Raw genomic sequence first — 19035 nt, forward strand, 5'->3', positions numbered from 1 at the left:
AGAAATGTCAGAATTGAGTGTGCCAGGGCACAGCTTCTCCTTGTTGGTCCCCATGGATCAACACATTGTATGTTTACTTTGTTATTGTTTTAAACAAAGAAAATATCCCATAGAAATGTCACCAAAATGTCATCAGTATGAGGTTTAGAGGGAAAAATATCCAGCCTAAAGTCCATTGAAAAGGGAACTAGTGAAAGAGGTCTAGCATTGGTAAGAAATACACACACACACACATACACACACACACACACACACACACACACACACACAAGAAATTTGAAATTTGCCTTAAAAGACAGCAATGTTATTTCTATCAAATTTCTTATGGTAGTTAAAGCTTGTGTCACAGTAACACTCACTCAGGACTGGGAAGCCAATCAAATACAATACATTAAACAGCAATAATTTACTGGGACAAATATCTCTTACACCAGGGGTGTTTGTAGAGTGACAGAAGGTAATTTGTAGGAAAAAGACTGACGGGCTGTGAGACCCGTCCTTTGAATAACAGATGATCACTCCCATTAGTCAAGGGAACAAATTCAGTCTAACACGCGTATTCTACAGATGAGGAAACCAAGATTCAGAAAAAAGTGATTTGTTCAAGGTCACATAACTCATCAGCGGCAGAGTGAACAGAACTCGCCTCTCACCTTGACAGTCATGGACCTTGGCTCTCTTTTCTGCCACCTTTGGGGGAGATAGGACAGCATGAGAAGAGCTGGTAGCCCCGTATTTGCTATCATCCTCCTGGGGCTGGGAATGGCCTCCAAACAGAGCTGTTAGGGATCTGAGCAGCAATGGTAAGTAGCTGCCTCTGACCAGGTTAAAGGATCAGACATGACCCGGAGACAAACATTAATGACTATGCTCCAGGGGTTGTGGGATTGGGAGAGGTATAAGGCTTAAAAAGGCTTAGTGACTGAGAAGGCTTGAGAAGATCAGGTCCAGTCAACACTCAAATGCCTATTGCCACTGTAGACAAAAACAGAAAAAATTAAAAGTAAATCCTCCTACTAGAGTACTTGTAAATGCTAATAGATAATAATAATAATAATTAATAATAATAATGATTATAATAATGATACTTTTAAAACCACTCCAAATTGCATATCACAAACACACACATTGTGAGGAGGGGCTTTTTGTTGTTGTTGTTTGAAATGAGTCACTAACTTCCCTGGGAGCCTACAGCTTATTCCAAAAAGGGACGAGATAGAGCCCGCAGGGAACAAGGAGTCTTAACCATGCCTGCTTTCCGCTCAGATTATCCACTTTCCAGACACAAATGGTTACGCTTGGGTTCTACAACAAGGCCTTGGACACAGAATGACAATGGGAGGATTATCCGAGACACCTGATGCACAAGATCTGTAACAAAAGTCTGTGGTTTCTCTGTAAATTGCTAATCTGAAATAGACACAACAAAGCGTCCACAGCTTCAACTTCAGATGATTTAAACAAAAATAGAAAGAGCCATGAACAGTGTCCTTATCCCTGTCCAAATCTGATGTAAACAATATTCATAGAAACTGGGTCTGTTAAGAAAGTTTATCCAATATATCTGGATAGCAATAAAAACCGTTTCCTAGGAAACTGTAAAATCCTGTACCATGCAGCGTACAACCCAATTAAGAGGAAAGTTAGGTTGATTTCTATATTCAAGGTACAACTTTACACATTTTTTCTCTTAACTCCTGTGATAATGTACAAGTAAAGTGGGAACGAAAATTGGCTGTTTCTGGTTGGGTTTATTTTCTCTTTCTCTCTTTCTCTCACTGAAATCTCCCTGTGAAGCTCCTTGGTCTGGTCTGGCTTGTGTATTTTCTTTCTCAATCATGGCCTGTAGGCCAGCCATCAGACTCCCTACGCATTTTCCTCCTTCCTCTTCAGTTCCAGGCTGGTTTAATACTGTCCTTCTGCTGCCAAAGACACCACTGTTTCATGTCTTCCCATTTCTTCCAAGACTGCTGCCAGCATGCTTAGGTTCCCATCTGGGAAGTTCTGAGCTTCCCAGAGATCCAGGATCACACCAGTAGGACTTGATTTTGTTGCAAAATAATTCAAGTATCTGTAATAGAGAACAGTAAAACATGCTGAATATTATAATGCACAGGCGAGCTATCCAACTGCGTTGTGACCCACATACAGTCCCTCACTGGCCTTCTAAGCATCCGGGCTATATTGGAGAATACACAATCAACCAGCTGTACCCAGTTTATCTGTAACTATAGGAGGAACTTTATTGGATCAGTACCAGTCAGGAGTTGTGATTTATAAACAGGTTCCGTCTCAGTCCTGAGTAAGTCACTTTAGGAGGCAAGCATGGCTATGGTCAATACCTTAGAACAGGGCTGTCCAGTCTTAGGTTTTTATTGAAACAATAGACAATGTATTTTGATCTGCCATTTTAGTGAGAGCTCTGGGTTAGCTTGACTCCATTTATGTAAATTTCTATGCTTGTAGGCAGGCCACACAAATCGTACCGCGGGCAGCATGTGGGTCCATGGGCCACATTTTGGACGGCCCTGCCTTAGAAGAAGCTTTTAAGTTTTCTTCCTAGTGTTATACTGGGGTTATACTGGAGAATGGGAGGGGGCAGTCCTTTGAGCATGCATAGATTTTCCCTGCTTGGTTTTATCCAATTAGAAAATGTTTTGTCATCACACAGTACCAGCAACTAAGAAAACCCTGAAAGAATGGTACCTTTGGTGGCCCATTTTGGTGCAGGAAAAGGAAAACTGGAGTTTGTGTCAGAAGCCTCAGTCTAGCTGTGGGACAGTGGGCAAATCTGTCACTTCTCTGGACTCAGTCTCCTCATATGAAAAATGTGCATACTGCAGTAGCACTTCCGACCTCAAAGGGTTAGTATAAAGCTAGAGATAGGGACTCAACCTGGGATTTCACTGGTGAAGGGACCTTCTGAAAATCAGAGAGCTGTCCAGAGTTCTGAGAAACTAAGGGACTTGTCCAGGGTCGCAAAGCCAAGGTGTGCCAGAGGCAGAACTTGAGGCAAGGTGTTCCTGGCTTTGAGGCCAGCTTTCTATTCATTGTATCAGACTGTCTATGTGTTGTGAGACTAATACTTTGTGAATTGTAAAAAGTCGTGGTCACAATAAGTATAATTATGATGATGAAACATAAGGACTTACCCAACACTACTTTGATCAGTGGCTAGAACACAAAGGGACACTAATCCCCCCACTCCCTCTGGAATAGCTCTAGGCAAGTAAGCACAGGTCCTCTTTCTACACGATAATAGAGTACAATGAATTGAATATAACAAAATACTATAATCCATGTTTATCAAGTATATTTTCATACTATGTACTGGGATAAATATAATGTTTAGAGAAGTTATGGCCCTTGATTTGAATGAGAACAGGCTACAAAAAACCAGTGAAGATAATTGTATAAAACTATATTGTATGATACATACATCACAAAGCAAAATGGTATGTAAGATTATTAAGTGGGGAAAGATTAGGGAAGGGCAGTCAGTCACTTAGTCAATAAACATTTATGAAGTATCTACCTACCACGAGCCAGTACTGAGAATTTAAAAAAAAAAGCCCAAGGCAGAAGACAATCCTTGACCTCAAGGAGCTTGCAATTAATGCAATAGACAAAAGCAAACCAATATGAATAGATAAACTATAGACAGGATAAAGAGGAAATAATTAAAAGAGAGAAAGAACTGGAAGTAATAGGGGATGGGAAAGGCTTCCTTTAGAAGAAGAGGTATTAGTTGGGGCTTAAAGGAAGCCAGGGAAGACAAGAAGTGGAGATAAGGAGGGAGAGCTTTCCAGGCATGGGGGACAGCCAGAGAAAATGTCTAGAGCATCTGAGAGGTAGAGGATCTTCTTCCTAGAATAGCCACGAGTCCAGTGTCACTGGATTGAAAGGTATGTGTTGGGGATTAAGGTGTAAGAAGATGGGAAAGGTAGAAGGGGGCTACCTTAATAACTGCTTTGAATGTCAAACAGATTTTGTATTTGATCCTGGAGGTGATGGAGAGCCACTGAAGTTCATTGAGTAGGGGAGTGACATGATCAGACCTGTGCTTTAGGAAAATCACTTAAGATGCAGAATGGAGGATGGATTGTAGTGGGGAGAGACCTGAGGCAGGTAGACTCACCTTCAGGTTAGTACAGTGGTCCGGGTGTGAGGTAATAAGAACCTGCCTTAGAATGGTGGCAGTGTCAGAGGAGAGAAGCAGGCATATTTCAGAGATGCCGCAAAGTGAAATCAACAAGCTTTGGCAACAGATTGGCTACGGGGGGTATGAGATAGTGAGGAGTCAAGAATTACATGTATTTTGTGAACCTGAGAGACCAAGAGGATGGTGTTGCCTTCAACAATAATAAGGAAAATAGGAGGATGTCTACCCGATGTCCAGTTTGAGATGTCTGAAAGGCAGTTGGAGATGCAAGACTGGAGGTCAGCAGACAAGTTAAGGCAGGATAGATATTTCAGAATCATTCACATGATAGTTAAATCCATGGGAGCTGATGAGGTCATCCAAGTGAAGTATTATAGAAGGAGAAGACAAAAGGGTCTGAGATTGAATCCTGTGGGATACCTTTGGTTAGAGGGACATGACCTGGATGAGGATTCAGCAAAGAAGACTGAGTAGGAACAGTCTGAGAGGTAGGAGGATAATCAGGAGAGAATGACGTCCCAAAGAAACTAGAAAGAAGGGAGTACCAAGGAGAACAGAGGGATCAATTGTCAAAGGCTGCAGAATTGAGAAAAGGCCTTTGGATTTGGCAAATAATAGATCTTTGGTAACTTTGGAGAGGGGGGTTGCAGTGGAATGATAAGGTCAGAATCTTGGATAAAGAAGGGCATGAGATGGCAGAAAGAAGAGGCACCCTTTACAGAGGGTCATTAAGCCTAGTTAACAAGGATGGACAGATCAAGTGAGGAGGTGAGGATATTTTGAGGATATGGGAGACATGGGCATGTTTGTAGGCAGTAGGGAAGGAGCCAAGAGACAGGGAGAGATTAAAAATAAGTAAAAGAGTGGGGATGACAGAGGGGGCAATCTGTTGGAAGACACAGGATGGAATGAGATTGTTTGTTCAGGTAGAAGAGTTAGTCTTGGGTGAAGGAGTAAATACTGGCAGAAGGCATATATGAGGAAGAGGGACCTCACAGCCAATGACCTCAAATTTTACTGTAAAGTATGAGGCAAGTTTCTCACCTGAAAGGTTGGGGGAATTCCATGAAAGGTTTGAGGAGGGGTAAGAGTCAGACACAACTGAATGACTGAATGACAACAACAACAACGAAGATTTGGAGGAGCTTCTGTGGAGACTGGATGGTGAGTTTAAGGGACGATTGCTTTACAGGTGTAAAGGCTCAGTTGAGGTTGTACAATATATCTATATTCGATTTAGTCAGAACAGTTGTGAAATTTTCTCCACCTTCCTTCAACAGAATTTGAATGGGAGTGAAGGCAGTGATGGAGGGAGTAATTCAAGGCCAAGGCTTGGCAGGGCACAATCAATTACATGATAAGGGGGTTAGGGATCAAGGAGAGACAGCATAGAGGTAAACTGGTTCACCAAGGGGTCAAGATGGAGAGAAGAGAGAGGTTAGCATAGGCGTTGATGGTTTGGGAGAGAACTAAGCCTGAAGGGTTCAGGGATTGAAGATCATGATGTGGGGGAAGGGCAGGTTTTGGGAAAAGGAAGAAGACAGACAGGTGAAAAGTCAATAAATAATGTCAGAAAAGGGGATTTGGGAATTCTTGAACTTGGAGGTATTACATTTCTAGGTGATGACAAGATAAATGAAGGGTATGGCCCTCTTTGTTTGTGACTGAAGTAGGCTGGAGGAATAGGTAAGAGGAAATGAAGAGGTTGAGAAACTGAGTGGGTAGGATGTCTGAGGGAGCCTAAAATACAGATATTTATTAAAGAGGCAGAGCGGAACTTTCCAGGGAAAAAGAAAAGTGTGAGCCAAAACATACCCTTAGTTGTCTTACTGAAAAGCTGCCTCCTCTCTAGGAGTTGTTGGAGCATGAACGAATGGTTATGCCTACCTATCCAGTTTCAGTTTGTGGGCTAGCATCCTCCAGTCATGACCTCTGGTCTGTGGGGCATCAAGACTGCTGCAGAGCTTCTGCCGAATAGGGAGAGGGATACTGAAAGCATTGGGTCCTGTGATGGTGGTGATGGTACTTGCTGGATCCAGCAGGGGAAAGTCGATGCCAGTGGGTTCCTGTATTTCAGTAGAGAAAACAACACCTTGTGTTATTGGGAAAACAAAGGGCAATCAATATTTAATCAATGCATTAAATAGGTATAAATGTAAAGTTCAACACTTAGGTTAAAAAAATAAATGACACAGGAACAGAATATGAAAAGCTTTGTTGGTCTGAGGAGAGTAATAGAGGATATTAAATCAATTTAATATTAATCTGTATCAATAGTGATATGAAGTCCAGAGAGAGAAGAAATAGCTTCATGTATTTGTCTTGGTCAGACTGCAACTGGCATGTTTTCAGTTATAGGCAACACATTTTAGAAATAATACCTACCAACTGGAAAGCATCCAGAGGATGGTAAATGACAATGTATAGGAGATTAAAGACCAGGCAGACTGAAGATCAACTGAATGAAGTAGGAAGTTTAGTGGGAAGAATGGAGGCCGGGAGGTGGGAACATGACATCAGAAGGGCTGTTTGTCATGTGGTGGTGGTATTAGGAGGAATGAGTGGAAATTGTAGAAAAGCCAATTTAAGTTTAAGGTAAGAAAACTATTTTGAACAATTAGAATCAATGTGGGCTTGGAATCATTGGAGATCTTCATGCAGAAGGTAAATGACCACTTGTGAGAGATATCATAGAAAATTACTATTGATTTGGACTAGGTGACCTTGGCCTCTAATTCTCTTTCCTTCAGAGAATGTATTTTCCTGAGGAAAATAAGTAATGAATTATAGTCATCTATCATTTAGTAAATGACTACTACGTTCCAGACCCAGGGCTAAGCACAAATATTCTCTTTAGTTAGGAATTGGCTTAAGATTTGGGTTCAAATCTTACCACTGACACATGCTGACTGTGACTGTGGGTAAATCACTTAAATTCTCAGGGTCCTTCAGTCTAATCTCTAAGACTATAATTGCACAGACAAAATGCTGGCCTGCCTTGGTAGAAGGAGTTTCCTCATCATGTCAATGAAATCACAGATCTAGTCCCTCTACTTAAATCATCAGAAATAGAGTTATTCCTTCCACATCAAGACTTTCCCCATTGCAGTTTCAATATATTGCGGGTTGGTATAAGAAAGAAAACGGGAAACGAGGAGGTTTGAGGAAGCCGCAGATGACACGCAAAGGCCAGCAGATGATACAGAAAAAGTTTTGAAACTCAGAAATTCGTAAAATATATGTATAGTATTGTATAAAATCAACATATTTTATCTTTTAATACCATAATAATTCAGACTTCTTCTCTGGTATGAAGCGAGGGCCAAAAATTTTATGCGGATTTTCCAGATGACAGGAGTGCCATGCCCTTAAGCCCTGTGGTGTGGAAGGGATACTTGTATTTGTGCAACAACTTTGCATAGTCTGTGAATTTCTTGGTTCTTATACAAAATGATTCTAGATAGAAAGCTCTGGAACAGCTCAAATACTGTTTTCCAAAGTGGTCCTTCTGGAATGAGTAGGAAAAGAGGCAATAGTAGCTCTTTTAAAGAGTCAGATTGCAAGGGGAAGGGCCACAACAGCACCCTGAGAAAGAACAGAGCTGACATTTAACTGCTAGATATAGGATCTGTCGGAGAATGTCTGACGCGAAGGAGAAAGCCAGTGGGGAAATGGCAACATAGGTCACCCCTCGTACCCTGACTTGGCTGCTGCTGAATGAAAGGCTCCTCATTTGCTTTCCTGTCTCTTTCCCTCACCCCAGGTGTTTCCCCTTGCCTGGAAGGCTTTCCCTCTTCACTTCCACCTCTTAGAACCCCTGGATTCCTTCCAAACTCGCTTCAGTTGCTACCTTCACCTGGGACCTTTGTGGTCCTCCCCCTCCTGGACTTTTTCCCACTTACAATTACTTTGGATTACTCTGCATTTATTGACTTTTTACAAGTTGTATTCCCAACACCCCTAGATGCCCTGTAGAACGTAAGCTGCTTGAGAGCAGAGACTTCTTTGTTTTGGTCTTTGTGTCTCTATCCCTAGCACTTAGCCCAGTATCTTACACTTAGGAGAGTCGGGGAAGAGGGCCTGGCCTTGAGGTTTCTTTAGTATAGCAGAGTTTCTGATAAGGCAATCCCATCTACCCCTACAGGTCATAACTTTCCCTGAAACTTACAATCTCTAACTGTTGCCCAGAACACAGAGATTGGGACTTGCCCAGGGTCCCCCGACCAATTTGCGTCAAAGGTAGGATTTGGCCCCAGGTCTTTTCAGCTCACTATTAACTAAACCTAGCTGCCTGTAATAGTAGGACAACCAGGAGGCACTTAATAATGTTTTCTGAATTGGATTGAGTGACAGGGACCACACGAGAATGCAGCACTTTGGAGGAAAAGCAATACAGCATTTGGAGCTAGAAGGAATGAATTTCCATTTTGACTCTGTTACTGAATATATGTGTAACTCGGGGGTAAGCCACTTCCCTTTCATCATACTGCATTTTTTCATCTATAATTAGTGGGGTGGATTAGATAACCAAAATCCTATATGATTCAAATTATATTAAAATAAACCTGACTTTTTTCTTTGAGGAAGCAGAAAAATAGGAGACCACCTTCAGAAAAGAATGCATGAGTTAATAAAGGTGTCCTCTACCTGCAAATCTAGTTTCTACCAGTGAAACCATACATTGATCCTTTAAGTAGATTGAGCCCCCAATGAAAATTCTGACTCTCATCTGCAGGAGAAAACAGGAGCCAATCTAGTCATTACATCTATAGATCAAGAAAGCAAAAGCAAATGTTGTCTGGGAACTATTAAAGCGATATAAGAAAATCAATTGAATCGACTTTAAAGTGGGTAACTCCTGGGTGTTCAACACGAGTTGCTAGAGGAAAAACAAGATTCATGTCCAGCAGCAGAGAAACCTAGGGCATAGTTAATGGTGTGCTGCTAAGGCTATTCTGTGAAACTCTCCCTGGCAGCACCTTCAGAGCAGGCCTGGACCAGCAGCAGCAGCCACCAAAGGCATTCTGAGTTATTCCCTGTGGTGGGAATTGAAGGAGCCAGTGGGTCTAGTGTTGACTTTGCAAAACTGAGCTTCATTTGTAAAGCTTTAGCCAAAACTCTGTTTTGCTGGTTATAAACTCATGCTGTGTAGTGGCCACTTTGCTGCATGGAGGGCATTTTAGAGCAAAACTAATTTTTGTAATAATATTCAGAGCAGTGTTGACCCTAGTCACAGCACCCAGATTGTTGACCCCAAATCTAGCACATTCTATGTCTAAGGACCATTTCATGGTTATGTTTGTTTGTTTTAAAGCTCCAATACAACTAGGATTTTAAGATTTTGACATGTGTCAGAATCTTTGCATAGGAAATTAAGAAAATGATATGAATACTGATTTACATTAGTCAGTGTTTCATTCCTGAAAGGTCTCCTCATTTCGTTGTTATGCCTCTGATAACTACCTGCAGATCACCCCTCTACACTTTAGTCAAAAGTCATCATCTGATGGCCAATGTGGTGTTGAACCTCTCTATACTCAGCTAGCCTAGTCCTTGAATGGGGGTGGGAGAGCATTTCCAGTTGTCCTTGTCTATTTCTTACTACTGGACCCAGATGGCTCCAGAGGAGAAAGTGAGGCTGGTGACCTTGCACAGCCCTTCCTTACTTAAGTCCAATTCACTTGCAAGTTAAGGCATCATCTTCCTTATGTCATGGTCCTCTTCAAGAACGAAGGGCAAACAACAACAACAATTTCTTGAATGGCAAATATAGGGTTTATCACAGAGCTCATACCCAAAGCCTTTCCACCCTATAGGATCTGTTAAAGTTTGTACCATCATCATAACCTTTGAGAATCCAAGATCACCACCATACTAGAATGAATGAATGAGTGAATGAATGAATTCATTTATTCAATAGCTAGCATTTATATAGCAGGCTAAGGTTTATCCTTACTATATCCCCTATTATCCTCATTTTACATATGGGGAAACTGAGGCTGAGAGAGGTTAAGTGACTTGCCCAGGGTCGCACATCTTAGAACTCAGATCTTCTGGCCTCCAGGTCCAGTGTTCTATCTATTGTACCACTCATCTTCCTCTTATTGAGCATCTATGCTAGGACAAAAGGTCAAGGACTTAGTGAACACAATTCCCGAGTAGGAGTGGAAAAAAGTTAATAAGTCCATGCAAGTATAAGGATTCAATTCTTATGCTACTTAGTTCTAATAGTATTAGTAGCAAGGCAGGGCATCCTTCCTGGTCTCAATATCTGATACAGCAGTGGCTATTGATAGCACAACGTACTTGAGTTTTATTAAAGATGGCCATTATTTCTTCCACTTACTTGGTAGGTAAAATTAGAGACTATCTAAATGCAATACTTATTACAATAATTGTTTATGATTTTGGTTGTACCAACTGTCTTCGATGTTATGCTTTCTCTAGATAAATATATAATTTTACACCCAATAAATATCTAACCAGATGTCATGGGCAACAGCTTTTATTCTTAGGACTCTGCAGAACCAGTCACTTTCTAGGCCCATCTCTACACTTGACCTAAAGTTGTCCAGAAGAATTCCTAGTCCTGGATATGACTGCTCACCCTCCAGGCCTTATGGGAATGATGAAAACAGACAGAACAAAGGTTGAAATGGAGGCAGCACAGACCATAAATGTCATTTCATGCCCTCTAATTTTCCTCGAAAGGTTCTACATGGATAGGCAGATCAGATAACAGCAGAGGCTGAAAGTGAAAAGAACACCAATATATGGGACTATTCTCATCCATGACACCATGAAACTGACTACTGAACTCAAATTTGCCTGGGTGCTGTCTTGACCCTCCAAAGCGGCTTTACTTATGGCGTATTTAGAGCCACCAACTTACATTTATCTGTCACCCCTTTGTCCAAATTAGTTAAGAGTATTTGTATGGAATTGAATATATTTTTATGAAAACAGAATGACTGATTGCCAATGCAGGAGTTATCTCTCAATCACTTGTTTGTGTTGTCAGATCATTGACTTGTTAGGACAAAGGCCAAAATCAATATGAGATTAGAAGAAATAACAAAAAAGAGCAGCAAAGACTGCTATGATCCAGACCCAGGGCTAAGCACAAGTAGTCTCTTTAGACAAGAATTGGCTTAAGATTTGGGTTCAAATCTTGCCACTGACACATACTGACAGTGACTATGGGCAAATCATTCAAATTCTAAGTATTCTTCAGTCTATAGACTAAAATTAGCACAAGCAATTTCATCATGATTATGTATGAACAGAAAAGGAGGTCGGGCCAGCAAAAAATTGGTAGTGATATGCTTTGCTTCCTTTACTGCTACTCATGTAATGGAAAGAAATCTATGTAAAGAAACTCTACATACTGCCGATATACCAATGAGAAGTTAATGAGAAGACATGGATGAGAATTGCATAGGGTTAAGAAGGAAGGCCTGGATGGGTTGCCATCTGCACTGTTGAGTGGAGTGCTCAAATTAATGAGATCACATATTCAGGGAAGTAGTGGAAATTTCCTGGAAAATGATATTCAGATGTTTTTCTCTAGTGAATACTGTCTTTATTCTTTCTTTCACAGAGAACAGCAGAATAAGTAGATTTGATGACGCAAAAATGACATTGTTTAGTTCATACAGATGGTTTAAGTTTTCATAGTTTAGTACAGAACCTAGGTGCTCTGACCATACTTTCTGAATATGGGCAAAAGTTACCTTTGTACAAAGTGGTTATTCCTATGTGATATGGTGGAAAACATCCTGTATTTGTAGTCAGATTATCTTGGTTCAAAACCCAGCTATGCTGCTTACTATACTTGTAAATTTGACCAAGTCACAGTACCAGGGACCACAGTTACATCATTTGTAAGATAAGAGTAACATTGGCTAGATTATCTCCAACTTCCCTCTAAGCAGGTATTTCTATAATCATGTTTCATCTCTTTTGGATGTGTGGGGGGTGGAGGGCTGGAAATCTTGATGGGGAAATAGATTATTGAGACACCAGGGAGCAAAGGGAGTGCATGTAGGCATGCAGACATACTAAATTTTCCTATTTCTCCCTCCTCTGGTCCACCATTCAATTTGGGCATCAAGAACGGAGAGAGACACACACACTGCAGGGGAGTCTAAAGCTGCTGTCTGCCATGTGGCCAGACGACAGCTGGCTTTGGGAATGGGACTTCTTGGATTGCCAACTTGAACTGGCATCACCCATCACCTGTGGTGATGGGGAGCAGAGGGAAGGAGAGTTGAGATCCAGGCCTGCAGCAGAGATGCAAGCTGCCAACTAAGATTGTGGGGAATATGGCTGCCAAGGGGAATTCCAGCCATCATAGAACATGGAGAAGAAGTAAACTGGGGACAGAGAGACCAACTCTTCCATCTCTAGTCTATCCTATATATCTGTCTTTCTCTCCTCTAGGTCTATCCAGGGTTAGAGTGCAGGAAGCATGCACAGATGCACGCGCGCACACACACACACACACACACACACACACACACACACACACATGTATTTCTTCCTTCATCACTCTCCCCACCCCCCAAATCCAAAGGACTGAGGAATATTTGCAGGAATTGTTTGGAAGGGATGTAGGCACCTGATTTACTTCTTCACCCTTTTTTCTCTTCATAGAATATTTGAGACAGGTTAGGAAATTTCCCAGATCACTCAATCCATTCATTTTATATTTGAGGAAAGTTAGCCACAGGGAGATTAAATGACTTGACCAAAGTCACACAGGCAGTAAGTGTCTGAGATGAGATTTTGAACCCAGATTCTCTGACCCCAGGACCAGTGCTATTTCTACTGTCCAGTGTTTAGGTAAACCATAAACTGTTCGTAAACATTTTCAACAAATGGGACCATTATTTCATTCACCTCTAGGTAAATACTGCAATCAGAACTAGTACCCACTATACCCAAGGGGCAATGCAGATCTAGTGGCAATAAGAAGGAAGATAGTATAAGAGTCTGTAGACTAAGCATCCTCTTTGTTAGTCAAGATATGGCAGTATTTAGGAAGGTCCACATAAGCACATGGAAAAGGAGAATACACTCTGTTGAAACCAGTTGGCTTGTATCCACTTGGTGGATAAATGACACATTATGCTCCCTTGTTGGTTAATTAATTAACTCATTAATTGAGTGACAACCTGTTTGCTGTAGGTTTATGGAAATGATTGTGCCTATGTGACAACAAGAGTTGGCTGGGACAACCACCAGGTACACACACATATAGCCCACACCACTGTTTTGCTAAGATGAACATAAAATGAACTTTTTGGCACGATGGTGAAACCCAGGGCTTCCCAACTGTACATGCACAGAAGAAGATAGTTATGCTTTTATTAACAGAAGTCTTGTGTCCTGGTAGAGGTATCTTAGGCAATAGCAAGCAATGGCAGTGGGGTGGGATCAGGCAAGAGCTGGTTCCAGCATGGTTTTGCTGGCCCAGTCTAGGGATGTCGATTCATCTTTCCCTCGTCCGTAAAGTGAGAACTCTCCCTCCATGGGGCTGGTGGTAAAGAAAAGGGCTTTTAAAACTTAAAACACCATAGAAATGCAAATAAATATAATAATAATTTTTATTTTATGTGAAATCATATCATGCCTAAGGTTGACTCTGGCTCTTAAAACTGTTGAAGTCATTTCTGGAGTGTATGGGGGGCTGGGTCAGAGGAAATGGACAGAAACCTTCTTTTTCCTTCCTTTGGCCATAACTTCTTAGCTCTCCTCTCTCCTCTCCTCTCCCCTCTTTCTCCATTCTCACTGGCCCCTTCTCTAATTCCTCATCTAGGTTTTTTCTCAATGTAGCGATCATGTCACTCCCCTTTAGGGTAGAATGATCATACTGTTTAACATCTATAGTTTCTACTGTCTCAGGTCCTCCAGTGAATGAGAGGTCAGGGACAGAGACAAGCTCAAGTGTATGTGCCAAAAAGATGAAGGGGTGAGGAACACAGATGAGGGCCTGCAGTGCATGGGAAGAACATACAAATCCTTTCGTTGTAGAGTAAAGGGCTAGACCCTCCAGCTGTAGAGTGGTAAGGTCCAGAGGCAGGGTGGTTCAGTGGAAAGAGCCCCAATCTAAAGTCCAAGAGCTTTGGCACAGATCCCATTTGTTTCATGTGTGTGGGCTTGGGCAGGTCAGTTCCCTTGTCTGAGACTCAGTTTTCTCATCTGTAAAATAAGGTGATTGCTTAGATGACCCCTCAGGCTCTTTCTAGCTCTGGACATATGATCCTATGGACTTTTGTAATGTGGAATGGACATGTGTGTAATTAAGTTTTATCAGGAAAAACTGGGGATAATGATGCTGAGCTAGTAAAACACGACAGGAAAACCAAAACATCAGTTTGACTGTATAAAATGTTAATTGCATTCCTTTTTGTGAGTGACCTACCAAATGGTCTAATTACCTTGCAGCAAAACAGTAACAATACATGTCATCAAACGGGTATCAAATTATGCTTGTTCTAAGCTGTATTTGATTATATTATGTCTGTTCAGTCTCCCTAGTTCATTGTCCATGTGATGTAATTGTCTGCTCACTACGGGATATTCCTGACTCAGCTCTATAAACTAGTTGATAGTGAATGGGCAGTTATGGAGCAGGATTTTATTTTATGGACTTACAAATTCATCTTTCTCCTCTGGTGCACAGAATGGGCTCCACAGGCAAACAGCATGATGGGCTTCTTTCCTGACTTCAGCTCCAGTCACAAAAATGCCCATTTTCTATTTCTATTGCCTCCCTGATTTTTTTTCTGTTGACACAATTGAAGAAGACACATAGAGAGGCAACAGGTGATACCGCCTGCCTGCCCCAGGCATTCTAGGGCACTTCCTATAGACAGCATAGCTTAGCCACCAGAGCAGCTGCTGTTCTCCTTGCAGAAGCCAGAATTTGTTGCTGAGGATGGAGAGGCAAGGCTTTCCTACCAAAGGGCCAGAAGGAGACCCCAGAGCAGCCCCCATTTCATGGTGAGATGCTATGGGGGATACATCCCTGACCCATGTCTACTGACCACGGTCAGAGAACAATGTTGTTTACAGGATGATAGATCTAAAATTGGAAGGAACATTGGAGGTCATCTTGTTCAACCCTTTTTACACCAACCACTTTTACAGGTGAATAAATTGTGACCTTTTACAGATAAATAAACATGTAGGCCAAGGGATTTGCTCACAGTCATCATTCAGAGAACCCCTCAACAACTCATTTTGATTAGACGTAGCCAAGTGAATCGTCCCAAGATTGGAATCATCTATTTTTTGGTAAAGGATCTCAGGATTCACAACAAGAAAAATTGCTAGGTGATCTCTAAGATCCCTCTACTTGTATATGAAGAGCTACAGATGATCGGAAAGACAGCACTATCATGGGAATCTTGGCTTTAGAATTTTATGTTCAATTTACCTGCCAACTATCTGTGTGATCCTGGGCAAGAGTCCTATTTAGAAGAAAAAAAGGGTGAGCACAGTTACCCTTCATTTGTTTGGCATTTATAGCACACATATGATTTAAACATGTTCTTAGAAGCTCCCATGAGCATTGGGGTTTTGGAAATCCTTAAAGTCCCTTGTTATCAGGGTTTGACATCATAGCTACATCAACTGCTCTTCTATAAATCCCCAGATTGCATTCAAATAACTCATACAATGACTCGATTCAAACCACTGACCCAGAAAGCAGAAAGCAGTGCCCCATATAATCCCCCTGAGTCATCTAGAGCTCGGCCTTTTTTCCCCTTCCTTTACATTTGTTTGTCCACTTTCTTTGGAAAAAAAGTCAGTTGCATTTCTGAACAGCTGCTCTATCTGGAGGGAAGTCTCTGTGTCAAGTTTGCAAAAGAAATAGTGTTCTTTATACACTAAAGCAAGAAATGTAATTTCTAAGTTATGACTATAGTAGTCAAAGCTGCTTTTTCTCTGTGAAGAGGTGGCAGAGAGGGTGATGAGGGGGAGGGCTGAAGGCCTTTCATTTGTTGCTGCATCTGATCCACCTTTTCATCTGGCAGCAAATGAGCACCCCTAGCAGAAAGCATGCATCAAAAGGAGCACTCTCCTCCCCCTCCGAAATTATGCAGCTTTTGTTGTCATTGGAGCTGGGTGGTTATTGAACTTTGCAGACCTGCTGGGCCCAAAGAGTGAAAACACCATCCAAAGTCAGCGGGGTGGTACTGTGTGCCTCCGAGATATGGCTCGTGCAACGGAAGGCCCTGGTGGTTGCTATGGCATTGTGACACTAAGATCATTCCTTATGAATATCACTACGGGCTGTGACTAAAGTGGTTTATGAGTCAAAAGGCTCATGGAACTCCACAAGGAAAAGATGACCCACCTCAATGGCGTATGGGAAAGGGATTGAGGGAGATAAGTCTCTAAATTTGAGATAGAGAGGAAGACAGGATGAGCAAACTGACATGTCATATGTCACTGTGTGTAGGGCAGAGAAACCAACGTTGTCTCTTCAGTTGGCTAGGTAGAGCTCCTGAAATTGTTTAACGTGGCAATCACAGACTCAGCTTAGTGGTATAGAGATGAGGTCTCTAAGGGCCCAAAGGTTTTAATCACTGAATCTGCTTCTGTTTCCTTTTGTTTCTCTAAAGATTACAGAGTTTTAGACTACAGTTTTTGGAACAGAGTTAAAACGAGGCAATCCACTCCTCATCTTCTTCCTTCACATAAAGGAAGCTTTGTTGGGTATTGAGAAATAGTTATTTACTCAAGGTAAATCAACAAAATGCCAAGGAAAGTGTGGGAAGATGTCATTAAAGAGAAACAGAGAGGATGCACACAAGGAAAAATATGCATAGATTTTATGCGTATCATTAGAGCACCCTATCCCCAGAGGAGAAGAGAGACAAATGCCTGTTGTCCATTTAGGGACACATGAGAGGGAGTAAAGAGACCACAATGAAGCTTCTATTTTCCTTCACTTTCAAGGAGGGAGAGCAGTCTGAAAGAGTCAGGGCGAGGCTTGCAGAGCTTTTTCTACTCAACAGTTAAGGGGGAAAGTGTGGAAAAGCCAATGAAAAAGATGGTAATTATGGGGAATGTAGGCATAGCAAGTTATAGTTTATATATACATACACACATATGTGTATGTGTGTTTTTATATAGAGTATTCCTAAGGTGTTTCTCATTTGTAGGTTTTGTTTTACAAAGATCTGTCACAAGAGTTCTTAGAATGATTTGGTTTCCCTAGTGTGTTTAAAATATGAATCTATTTACCAAGATTTGACATATCTACCTTTTAAGGAACACATATATTGCATGAGCAGAAATGGTCCCTGCTCTCCACCCTGCCCCTTTCTCTCCTGTGACCTATTGTGAGTGGTGGCGATTTTCCTGTTTACCTCTGACACTGTACAGGAGAGCTGGAAGATCTGGCCTTCTCCCTCTACCTGCCGCACGCAGATCTTACAAACTAACTCCACTGTGGTCAGGCTGAATCTTTCCAAGGTGAAGGTACAATGGAGATTTCTTTGACAACCGCTCCAGATATGGTAAAAAGGAATTTCCTATAGGACAAACAAATGAGATGAAATGAAATGAGAGTTCCCAAAAGCTAAGAAAGGAAATTGTTTCAAAAAAGCCATCAAGAAATAACTTAATAATGATAGAGCAACTCACACTAGAGGATATTGCTTGTTAAAAGACATTTTGATAGGATGGGGAGAGGGGAGTAAGCTTAAAGGGGGGACAGATAGAGACAAGATGTGTGTTTATTTCCTCGTTCAGCCCCAGAATGAGGAAGCTCCTTCTGCCAATGCAGGTCAGCACCTTCTCCATATGTCACAGTACTTGCTTATCCTCACATAGGCAGGACGTGTCAGAGAAAGGAATTGAAACATCTTCTGGCTTTGAAGCTAGCTCTCTCTCTTCTTTATCCAAGTGCCTCTAAACTTAGTATATTTATATGTGTGTGTATGTGTGCATATATATATATATAATATGTATATATATATATATACCTATGTGTATATGCATATACACACATATGCGTATGTATATATACACATATGTACATATATATTCAGTATACTTTCATACATATATCTTCATCTTTCATATGATAGGTGCTTAATAAAAACTCACTATGACCTTACATCAAAAAACACCACTAATAAAATATTATTGACAAGGCCCAAGAATAGGACTTTTCCTAGAAAAACTAGTAGGCCCTAATAAAAAAAACAACAACACAACATTTAAGTTGCGGTTAGGAAAATACCTTGTTGTTTCTCTAGGAAGTAACACGTTGGGCCAATTTAAAGAATTGTAATATCTCTAAGTCACAGAGGAGGTGCTGATCTCCATGGAGAGAGAGAATTTCCTTTTCAGAAGTTCCCTACACCAATGAAATTGCAGATCTAGTCCACTGTCTCTTATTCAACGAAATAGGACATTGGCCTAAGTCTAAGGGAGGGGTCTGTTGGATTTCACTGTGCTGGGTGTTGGGTAAGAAGTCTCAGGAGAGCTGAGGCAGGAGGAAGGACAGTAGTTCAATCAGAAAGACTAAGAAAAGAACATAATCATATTTAGGCAAATTAAACATGAAAAATGCAACATATGAGTACTTTCTCCTATTGTATTTGTCACTGTTTTAAGCATGCAAATGAGATAGAAATATTTAGGTGACTGACTATTGGTGATTTTACACACATACACACATACTTAATACACATAATCACATATGCATGTGTGTATACACATATATGCACATACACACATAGATCTACAGATACATACATATACACATGTATACATACACACAATACACACATATATCTAGACCGATAGAAAAATAGACAGATAGATAGATAGATAGACAGACAGACAGA

General features: G+C 41.2%; 1 protein-coding gene across 1 annotated transcript in view; it reads right to left on the minus strand.

Moving 5' to 3' along the window:
* Positions 1–1905: 1905 nt before the first annotated feature.
* UNC5C (unc-5 netrin receptor C) overlaps positions 1906–19035 on the minus strand; it is a 438193-nt gene continuing 421063 nt past the window's right edge. Inside the window, exons 14-16 of the mRNA XM_036765340.1 lie at positions 17548–17712; positions 6050–6228; positions 1906–2071 (exon numbers count right to left, since the gene is read on the minus strand). Coding sequence (XP_036621235.1) covers positions 1906–2071; positions 6050–6228; positions 17548–17712 — 510 coding nt within the window. The remainder of the gene's footprint in view (positions 2072–6049; positions 6229–17547; positions 17713–19035) is intronic.

Source organism: Trichosurus vulpecula, chromosome 6, assembly GCF_011100635.1.
Source record: "Trichosurus vulpecula isolate mTriVul1 chromosome 6, mTriVul1.pri, whole genome shotgun sequence".
Classification (NCBI taxonomy): Eukaryota; Metazoa; Chordata; class Mammalia; order Diprotodontia; family Phalangeridae; genus Trichosurus; species Trichosurus vulpecula.